The sequence below is a fragment of the Macaca thibetana genome, chromosome 6 (genome assembly GCF_024542745.1).
Source record: "Macaca thibetana thibetana isolate TM-01 chromosome 6, ASM2454274v1, whole genome shotgun sequence".
Lineage (NCBI taxonomy): Eukaryota > Metazoa > Chordata > Mammalia > Primates > Cercopithecidae > Macaca > Macaca thibetana.
The window spans coordinates 142,353,420-142,365,719 of record NC_065583.1 but is presented as its reverse complement, the minus strand read 5'-3'; the positions used below and the strand labels follow the sequence as shown (position 1 = coordinate 142,365,719).

Sequence of the window (12,300 nt, the reverse complement as noted above, 5' to 3'; positions counted from 1 at the left end):
ACTTTCACAGCTCCAACTATTCTGTTTGTGGTGACTTCTGACCAGCTCTCTGTCCTGCATATCAGACCTGTACTAACCTGCAACTTGAGATCTCAACTCATGTTTTCCAAAGTCACCTCAAAATCAACATGTATCAGACTGAATTTATCATGCCTGCTGGAAAGCCTTCACTCCTATCTTTCCAAGATGAGTGAATGATGTCCACCTGCCAGAATACTGTTAGAAATCTAGGCATAATTCATGGCCTCTTTCTTCCTCTCCTTCTACGTCCAATTTCATATCAGATGTCATTTTAGATGACATATAGATTTCAGGTATCTTTCAGATACACTGTTGCTACTGCAATACAAGCAAGCACTATCTCTGGTCTGGATTACTTCAGCAGCTCCTAATTGCGATTTCTGCCCCTAGTATTGCTCTCTCCCATCACTTGTCTACACTGAAGGCAAACTAATCTCTAAATCACTAATCTAATCATAGTATTCCACCAGCTAACACTTTTCAGTTACTATATGTTTCTTTCCTTTTTATTTTTAATTTTTGTGGGTATACAGTACGTGTACATATTTATGGGTACATTAGATGTATTGATAAAGGCATGCAATGTGAGATAAGCTTACCATGAAGAATGGGGTATCCATTCCCTCAAGCATTTATCCATTGAGTTGCAAACAATCCAATTACACTCTTTATTTAGAAAATGTGGCACATATACACCATGGAATACTATGCAGCCATCAAAAAGGATGAGTTTGTGTCCTTTGTAGGGACATGGATGCAGCTGGAAACCATCATTCTTAGCAAACTATCACAAGAACAGAAAACCAAACACCACATGTTCTCACTCATAGGTGGGAACTGAACAATGAGATCACTTGGACTCGGGAAGGGGAACATCACACACCGGGGCATATCATGGGGAGGGAGGAGTGGAGAGGGATTGCATTGGGAGTTATACCTGATGTAAATGACGAGTTGATGGGTGCTGACGAGTTGATGGGTGCAGCACAGCAACATGGCACAAGTATACATATGTAACAAACCTGCACGTTATGCACATGTACCCTAGAACTTAAAGTATAATAATAATAAATAATAAAAAGAAAAAAAAAATAAAACGTATAGTTATTATTGACTATAGTCACCCTGTTGTGCTATCAAATGGCAGATCTTATTTCTTCTTTCTAACTTTTTTTTATACTTATTAACTACCCCTGCCTCCTCCATAGCTCTCCCAGCCTCTGGTAACCATCCTTCTACATTCTGTGTCCATGAGTTAAATGTTTTGATTTTTAGATCCCACAAGTAAGTGACAACATATTATACTTGTCTTTCTGGACCTGGTTTATTTCACTTAATATAATGATCTCCGGTTCCATGCATGTTGTTGCAAATGACTGAACCTTACTCCTTTTTATGGCTGAATAGTACTCCATTGTGTATATGTACCACTTTTTCTTTCTTTTTTTTTTTTTTTTTTTTTTTTTTTTTTTTGATACAGAGTCTCGCTCTGTCTCTAGGCTGAAGTGCAGCAGTGCGATCTCGGCTCACTGAAACCTCCGCCTCCCGGGTTCAAGCAATTCCCCTGCCTCAGCCTCCTGAGTAGCTGGGACTACAGGTGTGCACCACCACGCCCAGCTAATTTTTTGTATTTTAATAGAGACGGGGTTTCACCATATTGGCCAGGATGGCCTCTATCTCATGATCTGCCCACTTCAGCCTCCCAAAACGCTGGGGTGAGCCACCAAACCCAGCCACATTTTCTTTATCCAGTCATCTGCTGATGAACATTTAGGTTGCTTCCAAATCTTAGGTATTACAAACAGTGCTGCAACAAACATAGGAGTGCAGATATCTCTTCAATATATTGATTTTCTCTCTTTTGTGTATATACCCAGCAGTGGGATTGCTGGATCATGTGGTAGCTCGATTTTCAGTTTTTTGAAGAACCTCCAAACTGTTCTCCATAGTGGTTGTACTAATGTACATTCCCACCAACAGTATACAAGGGTTCCCTTTTCTCCATGTCCTCTCCAGCATTTGTTATTGCCTGTTTCTGGATATAAACCATTTTAACTTGGATGATATGATTTTCATCTCTCTGATAATCAATGATGTTGAGCCTCTGTTCATATGTCTGTTTGTCATTTGTATATCTTCTTTTGATAAATATCTGTTCAAATCTTTTGCCCATCTTTTAATTAGATAATTAGCTTTTATTCTATAAAGTTGTTCGAATTCCTTATATATCCTGGTTATTAATCTCTTGTCAGATGGGTAGATTGAAGATATTTTTCTCCCATTCTGTGGGTTGTCTCTTCACTTTGTTGATTGTATCCTTTGCTGTGCAGAACCCTTTTAATTTGATGTGATCCCATTTGTCCATGTTTGGTTTGGTTGCCTGTGCTTATGGGGTATTGCTCAAGAAATTTTTGCCCAGACCAATGTCCTGGAGATTTTCCCCAAAATTTTCTTATAGCAGTTTCATAGTTTGAGGTCTTAGATTTAAGTATTTAATCCATTTTGATCTGATTTTTGTATATGGTGAGATGTGAGAGACAGTGGCCAAGTTTTATCCTTTTGCATATGGATATCCAATTTTCCCAGCACCATTATTGAAGATACTGTCTTTTCCCTAGTGTATGTTTGTGGCACATTTGTCAAAAATGAGTTCACCATAAATGTGTGAATTTGCTTCTGTATTTATTCTTTTCTGTTGGTCTATGTGTGCGTTTTTATGCCAGTGCCATGCTGTGTTTGTTACTATTTCTCTGCAGGATAATTTAAAGTAATGTGATTCTTCCAGTTTTGTTCTTTTTGTTTAGGATAACTTTGGCTATGGCAGATCTTTTGTGGTTCTACATAAATTTTAGAGTTGATTTTTCTATTTCTGTGAAGAATATCATTAGTATTTTGATAGAGATTGCATTGAATCTGTAGATTGCTTTGAGTAGTATGGACATTTTAACAGTATTGATTCTTTCAATCCATGAACATGGAATATTTTTCCTTTTTTTTTTTTTGGTGTCCTCTTTCATCAGTGTTTTATAGATTTCATTATAGAGATCTTTCACTTTTTTTTGGTTAATTCCTAGGTACTTAATTTTATGTGTGGCTATCATAAATGGGATTGCTTATTTTATTCCTTTTTCACATTGTTCACTGTTGGCATACAGAAATGCTACTGATTTTTGTATGTTGACTTTGGATACTGCAAATTTGCTGAATTTGTTTATCAGTTTTGTTTTCTTACAGAGTCTTTATGTTTTTCCAAATATAAGATCATATAATCTGCAAACGAGGAACATTTGACTTCTTTCTTTTCAATTTGGAAGCATTTTATATCTTTCTCTTTCTGACTGGTCTAGCTAGAAATTCCAGTACTATTTTGAATAACAGCAGTGACAGTGGGCATCCCTGTCATGGACCAGATTTTAGAGGAAAAGCTTCTAGTTTTTCCTCATTCAGTATGATACTACCTGTGGGTGTGTTGTATATGGTTTTTATTATGTTGAGATATGTTCATTCTATCCCCAGCTTTTTTAAAGATTTTTTATCATGAAGGGATGTTGACTTCTATCAAATGCTTTTTCAGCATCAATTGAGATGATCATATGGTTTTCATTCTTCTTTCTGTGGATATGATGTATCACATTAATTGATTTACATATGTCGAACCACCCTTGCATTCCACGGATAAATCCCAATTGGTCATGATGAATCATCTTTCTAATATATTACTGAATTAAGTTTGCTAGTATTTTGTTAAGAATTTTTACATCAATATTCATTGGCGATATTGGTTTGTAGTTTTCTTTCTTTTTTTTTTTTTTTTTTCCTTTTTTAGATGTGTCTTTGGTTTTAGTATCAGGGTAATACTGGCCTCACAGAGTGAGTTTGGAAATATTCCCTCCTTCTCTATTTTTCAAAATGATTAGAGTAGAATTGCTATTAGTTTTTCTTTAAATGTTTGGTGGAATTATTCAGCAGTGAAGTCATCAGGTCTCAGGGTTTTCTTTGCTGGGAGACTTTTTATTATGGCTTTGATCTCATTACTTGTTATTGGTCTGTTCAGGTTTTTATTTTTTTCCTAGTTCAATCTTGGTAGGTTTTATGTGTCTAGGAATTTGTTCACTTCTTCTAGGTTTTCCTATTTATTGGCATGTATTTGCTCATAGTAGCCACTAATGATCTTTTGAATTTCTGCAGTGTCAGTTGTAATGTCTCTTTTTCCATTTCTGATTTTATTTATTTATTTGGATCTTCTTTTTTTTTCTTAGTATGGCTAAAGGTTTGTCCATTGTGCTTTTCAACAACTGACATTTTTGTTTTCTTGATCTTTTGTATTTTTTTCATTTCAATTGCATGTATTACCACTCTGATCTTTATTATTTCTTTTCTTCTACTAATTTTGGGTTTGGTTTGCTCTTGGTTTTCCAGTTCTTTAAGATGCATCATTAGGTTGTTTATTTGAAGCTTTTTTCTCTTTTGGGACATAGGCACTTGTAGCTATAAACTTCCTTCTTAGTACTGCTTTTGCTGTATCCCATAGGATTTGGGGTGTTGTGTTTCCATTATTATTTGTTTCAGGACATTTTTCAATTTCCTTCTTAATGTCTTCATTGACCCACTGGTCATTCAGGAGCATATTGTTTGATTTCTATGCATTTGTATAACTCCCAAAATTCCTCTTGTCATTAATTTCTAGTTATATCCCAATTGTGGTCAGAGAAGATGTTTGATATTTAGATTGTTTTGAATGTTTTAAGATGTTTTGTGACCTAAAATATGGTCTATCCTTGAGAATGATCCATGTGCTGAGGAAAAAAATGTGTATCCTGTAGCTCTTGGATGAAATGTTCTGTAAATATCCATTAGATCCATTTGGTCTGTACTGCAGATTAAGTCTGATGTTTCTTTGTTGATTTTCTATTCAGTACTGAAAGTAGGGTGTTGAGGTCGCTGGCTATTATTGTATTAGGGCCTATTTTTTTCTTTAGCTCTAAAAATATTTATTGTATGTATCTGGGTGTTCCAGTGTTGACTGCATATATATTTACGATTATTATATACTCCTGCCAAATTGAACCCTTTATCATGGCACAGTGACATTATTTGTCTCATCTTACAGTTTTTGTCTTGAAATTTATTTTGTCTGATATAAGTATAGCAACTCCTGCTTTTTTTCTGTTTGTTTGTTTCCATTGGCATGGAGTATCTTTTTCCAGTCCTTTATTTTCAATCTATGTGTGTCTTTACAGGTGACATGTGTTTCTTGTAGGCAATAGATCACTGGGTCTTGTCTTCTCATCCATTAAGCCAGGCTATGTTTTTTGATTGGAGAGTTTAGTTCATTTACATTCCATGTTATTACTGATAGGTAAGGACTTACTCCTACCATTTTGTTATGTGTCTTCTAGTTGTGTTGTGGTCTTCTCTTCCTTTTTTCTTTTTCTGCCTGTCTTCCTCTAGTGAAGATGATTTTCCCTGGTGAGAGAATTTAGTTCTTGCTTCTTATTTTTTGTGTATCCATTGCATGTTTTTGGTTTTAGTTTACCAGGAGGTTTGCAAATACTATCTTATAATTCATTATTTTAACTTGATCACTTAACACTATTTGCATAAGTAAACAAACAAAAAGTAAACTAATAAAAATATGCCTTAACTTCATCCCCCAACTTTTAAACATTTTGTTGTTTCTACTTATATTTTATTGTACTGACTATGTCTTGAAAATTTGTTGTAGTTTTTATTTTTGATTGGTTCATTGTTTAGTCTTCCTACTGAGGATAAAAGTAGTTTACTTAGCACAGTGACGGCGTTATAATATTCTTTGTTTTTCTGTGTACTTACCATTACCAATAAGTTTTGTACCTTCGACTGATTATTTATTGCTCATTAATGACCTTTTCTTTTTGATTGAAGTACTCTCTTTAACATTTCTTGTGGGGTGGGTCTGGTATTGATGAAATCCCTCAGCTTTTGTTTGGGAAAGTCTTTATTTCTCGAAGGATATTTTTGCTAGATATCCCACTCTAGGGTAAAAGGTTTTCTTCCTTTCAGCACCTTAAATATGTCATGTCATGCTCTCCTGATCTTCTTGTGTTTGGATATTAATATCTTTCTCTAATTTTGGAAAGTTCTCTGTTATTATTTCTTTGAATACACATTCTACCCTTATGTCTTTCTTTTTCACTTATTTAAGGTCAATAACTCTTAGATTTGCCCTTATGAGCCTATTTTCTGCATCCTGTAGGCATGCTTCATTGTTTTTTATTCTTTTTTCTTTTGTCTCCTCTGTATATTTTCAAATACCCTGTCTTCAAGGTCACTATTTCTTCTGCTTGATCCATTCTGCTATTAAATGACTGTGATGCATTCTTCAGTATACAAATTGCACTCTTCAGCTCCAGAAAATTTCCGCTTGACTCTTTTTAATTATTTTAATATCTTCGTTGAATTTATCTGATAGAATTCTGAATTCCTTCTCTGTGTTATTTTGAACTTGTTTGAGTTTCCTCAACACAGCTACTTTGAGTTCTTCATCTGAAAGGTCACATATCTCTGTTTATCCAGGATTGGTCCCTGGTGCCTTATTTAGTTCATTTGATGAGGTCACATTTCCCCAGACGGTGTTGATGCAAGTTAGATATTCTTCAGTGTCTGGACATTGAAGAGTTAGGTATTTATTCTAGTCTTTTCTGTCTGAGCTTTTTTGTAGCCATCCTTCTCAGGGACGCCTTCTGGAAATTTGAAAAGACTTGGGTTTTGTGATCTAAGCTGTGTCTACTTTAAGGGGCACCCCAAGACCAGAAATGCTGTGATTCTTGATGACTTATAGAGGTATCACCTTGATGGTCTCAGTCCAGATATAGGAGAATTCTAAGTTACCAGGCAGAGATTTGTTCTCTTTCCTTACTTCCTTCCAAACATACAGAGTCTCCTGCTCCATTTTGAACCACGTAAACCTAGGGACAGAGTGAAACAAGCACCTCTGTGGCCACCACCACTATGACTGTGCTGGGTCATACCTGAAGCCAGCAAAGCACTGGCTCTTATGCAGGGCCTGCTGTAACCAGTCCCTGGCTACTGTGTATGATTTCTCAAGGACCTGGGGCTGAACAATCAGCAGGTGGCAAAGCCAGTCAGGTCTGTATCCTTCCTTTCAGGATGGCAAGGTTCCCCAAGCCCTGGGTGGGTCCAGAAATGCCATCTGGAGTCAGGAAGTAGAGCCAAAACCCTTGGAAATATATCGGGTATTTTATTGTATTACAGCTGAACTGGCACTAAAAACGCAAGACACAGTCCTTACCACTCTTCCCTGTCCTTTCCAAAGGTACAGGAGCCTCACCGTATAGCCACGACCACCCCAGTCATGATGAGTACTTCCAGACTACCACTGATGTTCCCTTAAGGTCCAAGATCTCTTAAGTCTGCTTCTGGTGGATGCTGCCTAGGTGGGGACTCACCCTTCAGGGCACTGGGCTCCCCTCTGACCCTGGGCAGGTCCAGAAATGTCATCCAACAGTCAAGTCCTGGAATCGGGGACTCTAAAAGTCTGCTTGGTGCTCTACCCACCATGGCAGTGTTGGTACCTAAGGTGCAAGACAAAGTCCCCTTTACTTTTCCCTCCGCTTTTATCAACAAGAAGCAGTTTTGTCCCACAGCCACCATAGCTAGTAATGGGCTGAGTCTTACTTGCCAGCAAGTCTCAGAGGTTCACCCAAGACCCAAGATGTAGTACCCGGATATCTCTGCTGGTTATTTGGGGCCAAGGGCTCTTCAGTCAGCAGGTGATGAATGCTGGTAGGTCTACATCCTTTTCTTCAAGGCAGCGAGTTCCCTTCTGGCCCAGGGTGTGTCTAGAAATGTCATCTGGGAGCTAGGGCCTGGAATGGGGGCTTCATGACTCTGACTGGTGCCCTATCCTGCTGTGGCTGAGCTGGTATCCAAGAGGCAACACAAAGTCCTCACCATTCTTCCCCCTCTTCTCCCAAGTGGAAGAAAGGGGTCTCTTTTACAACCATAAGCTGTGCAGCCTGGTTTAGGGGAAAGGTGATGCCAGCACTCCCTTGATTACCCAAGCTGATGTCTCAGTATGGAGTTGCCTAAGAGTTGCAGTTCTTAAGACCTAGACTGCCTTTCAAATTTACTTGGAGATACAGAATACTGTAGCCCTCTGTGGTGAGGTTTGCAGGCACTCAGTTTCTGACTGCTGGGATCTGCAATTCCCTCTCTGGCTAGGCCTGGTTTAAATATTCCCTGTGTGACTGGGCATCAGCTGAGTTAGGTCTGGTTTACATTTCTGCTCTAGCAAGACAGCACTCAGTTTAATACCTCACAATTAGTGTATTCTCCCTTCCCCAGAGCCCAGAGATGCTCTCCATTACCAGGCCATTGCTGGTGGGGGTTGAAAGGGATAGTGACAGTGATTCAGGATTTTTTTTTTCTATTTCTTCAGTGGTATTTTCAGCAATATAAAGTTAAATCCAGGTACTATAGGTACTCACCTTATTTGTAGTTCTTATGAAGGTGTTTTTTTTTTGTTTGTTTGTTTGTTTTTTGTTTGTTTGTTTTGCTATGTAGATAGTTGTTAACTTAGTATCCTTGTAGGTGGGACTATGTCCTTGCAGGGGGATGTGGAGCCTTCTGTTCCACCATCTTGCTCAGCTTCCCAATTCAGTTGTTACATATTTCTCAAGGCCCTCTATTGTCTGGGTTTTTTTCTCTTTAACATCTTTCAAAACAACCTTACCTTTTTTATACAACTTCTTCTAGGTTTTTAAACTCTCCTCCCTTTTTTCCCTTTTCTCTCCCTCTCCCTCTCCCTCTCCATTTCATCCAGAAATTTAATGTTCACATGTATTTCCATCAAACTTTCTTTGTTAGTACACTATCAGGTCTCTGGCCTGTTCATTTATCCTTTTGTCATGGAAACCTCCCTTCCTGCCCTGCCCAAGTTATAGTAGTTCTCATTCCAATATGCTGTCAGATGAAGCTGGACATCATCACTAACATCACCTGTATCTGTCTGCCTGTATCCCTTGCTCCTAAGCACACACCATGATTCTGTTAATGAATGTAAAAATGATATTTCCTCTGCCTGAAATTGCATTGCATCATCCTCCATCTACCATTCCCACCTTTATCCAGCTAAATCTTCATAATCCTTCAATATTTATTTTAGGGAGCATCCTTCTGAAAGGTTTTCCTTGATTTTCCAGGCTATGCTAGGTGACTCTCCACTATGGTCTCATGGTGATGAATGAGCTCTTACAGGGAAAGTCTAATCACACCGCTCCTCTGCTCAAGATACATCAAAGGTCCCTATTTTACTCAGAGTGAACATCAAAACGTTTATAATGGCCTAATGTACCCTATAGAATCTGCCCCCTTTTCCTCATTACCCTCATTTTTTACTACTTTCTTCTTTTCTCTAAGCTTAAGCATGCTACCCCTTTTGTGCCATGGCAATAGCTGGGATGCTCTCCCTAGATAGCCACATGACTAACGCCCTTGTCACCTTCAAACCTTTGCACAAATGTCCTTTTATCACTGAGGCATACTAAGTCACCCTATTTTAAAATGCAATCTGCATCACTCCTTCCCACCTGCAGATTCCTATTCTTCCTCTCTTTTCTCCATTTCTATAGCACTTATTCCCTCCTATCAAACTACACATTTTTATGACTCTTGTTTATTGTCTGTTTCTCCTTATGAGAATGTAAGCTCCACAGGGAAAGATATTTTTATCTGTTTTGTTTACTTGAATCCTCCAAGTGCCTACAGTGATGACTGGAACTTAATAGGTGCCCAGTAAATGTGTTTGAAGAAATGAGCCCTGATTATATTGTGCTACAATTTCTTCCTTGTCTGCCTACCCACCACCAAACTGTACACTTTTTGAAGGCAGGGCATTTTACTATTATGTCTATTTACAATATCTTAGCACATTTCCTCATAATAGTGGGTTCATAATAAATGTTTACTAAGTGCATGTATTTATCTCTGACCTCCCTACTCCATAGTTTTGCAGGGTTTGTGATGACACCATGTAAAATCAGAATATAAATGCAACAATGTTGTTTTCTTAGTAGGGAAGCGTCATTATAAACTATCACAGTATCTGGGATCTGCCGAGATGAGGACTCCAATACGGACCAATATGAATATTTCTCTTACAGAGTTTCTGCAAAGGTTAAGAAACCCCCAGAGTCCATGTGGCCTTTTCCTCTTCCTGTACCTATAAGTGAAACATTTATTTTAATAAGCTAGAAACCAAAGGGAAGACTGAGAATTGTAGAGCTTGAAAAATAATATCTTGCCTTCTGTGACTTTTCTTTTTGTTTCCTTTCTCAGGGCTCTTCCTGCCATGATGCAGTGGGTCCGCACACAGAAGCCAGGAGAGAGTGGCATCAATATTGTCACTGCCGATTTTGTAGAACTTGGTGACTTTATCAGCACTGTCATAAAGCTCAACTATGTCTTTGATGAAGGAGAAGCCAACACTTGATAGCACTACTTGGAGTTTCCATGATTAAGATGGAGAAGGCTCATTGTATTAGGGCATATTATCTGTAAACAATCTGATCTTCCTATTTCACTGAGTCTCTGAAGGGAATAGGGCTGGTAGTGGGTGGGAAAAAGGGGAAAAACTATTTCTTCAGTCATTACAATCATACTCTTCATTACTATAAATATTTCATTTCCCATTTGATGCGTGAAATCTACTTCTAGTGTTAGGAAGAAAAAATTAAAAAAAAGACCAGTAACTTTGTTTTTCAAAATTAGTCTTTGTAACATAGAACTTACATGTGTTTACTTGATTAGATTCTCTATTTCCGTCCTACAGCTCCTACACTGTCTATATCCTGTAACCTTTCTGCTCCCTCTCTTGCTCACTCTTTTTAATCAGATGCTATATGGAAATCAAAGCAATTGAATGCCCAACATTTTGTGTATTACATTGTTGTCTTAAGACGTACTTGTTTTGTGGGACTTGGTATAATACTCTATAGTCATCTGCAGTTGGGCAATCATAGCTAACTTTTGGTCATAGAAAATCTGCATCAAATCAGTTTCCATGCATCAGTAATATTGAAGGTCATAATCAGTGATTTTTGTTATATGAAAATAATAGTGTTTCACAGTATTTCTATTTAAGGCAGCTATAAATATAGGATAAAAATATTTTTGGAGAACTGTGAATGCCAACTTCAGAGGGAATGATGATTGAGGGGTGAAAGAGATGGATGGCATTTTAATTTGGCAATCTCTTAAATAATATTTCCCTGCAAGTACCCAGTACATGGTAAGGTACAACTGTGTTAAAATTGAAAACTCTGAAAAGAACTCTTTAAAAGGCCTTCTTAATGATGCTCTTGATGAAAGAAAAAAAAAAGAGAAGGAAGGAAGGAAGGAAGGAAGGAAGGAAGGAAGGAAGGAAGGAAGGAAGGAAGGGAAGGAAGGAAGGAAAGAAGGAAGGGAGGAAGGGAGGGAGGGAGGGAGGGAGGGAGGGAGGGAGGGAGGGAGGGAGGGAAGGAGGAAGGGAGGAAGGGAGGAAAGGAGAAAGGGAGGAAGGAAAGGAAAAAGAGAGGAAGGAAGGAAGGGAGAAAGGGAGGAAGGAAGGAAGGGAGGGAGGAAGAAAAAAAAAAAGACTGCAAGCTTTCCTGCCAATTTGGGATTTTCAAATATTTAATTCTAAATTCCACATTTTAAGGAAGATTTTTCAAGAAACTTCAAGTTTTCAACTTGAAGGAAAGAGGAAGGCTGACAGAAGGAGTTAGAGCAATGTTTTTGAAATTATGTCCATGAAATCACAGAGATCTGTGAAATATCTTTAGGAAACCCTTGAAATTTATGAGATCTGAGTGGACTTGTTTAAAATTGGCATTGACTCCTCACTTCTGAGTTTCATCCTGTCTGAAGGATGAGATTAAGGCAGAGGCAAAAGTTTCATACAAAGTTTCTGCAACCTAATATTTAATAGTCCGGGTCTACAGGGAAGAACAATGACATAGCTTGAGCATTACTTCCTCCTTGGAGTCTCTGTGATATTTGACAACTCTAAAAAGTGAAAAAAAAAAAAACTTACTAAGAGCACAATAATCCTTGGCTATGTACTTCACAGGAATATTGTGAGGTGTTTATAAAAATTATAAAATTTGATGAAATTATTACAATTATGAATTATTTTATTTTCATGTTTAGAAATAATCACACCGCAATAGTTTCCTAGGATAATACAGTCCATGAAAAGTAGGGTCATAGAGAAATAAAAGCATGCCCTCAGCTTTTAAT

At 37.8% G+C, this 12,300-nt stretch overlaps 1 protein-coding gene across 1 annotated transcript in view; it reads left to right on the top strand.

Moving 5' to 3' along the window:
- PLCXD3 (phosphatidylinositol specific phospholipase C X domain containing 3) overlaps positions 1 to 11,406 on the top strand; it is a 188,234-nt gene extending 176,828 nt beyond the window's left edge. The window contains exon 3 of the mRNA XM_050793474.1: positions 10,360 to 11,406. Coding sequence (XP_050649431.1) covers positions 10,360 to 10,513 — 154 coding nt within the window. The 3' untranslated portion in view covers positions 10,514 to 11,406. The remainder of the gene's footprint in view (positions 1 to 10,359) is intronic.
- The last annotated feature ends 894 nt before the right edge of the window (positions 11,407 to 12,300 follow it).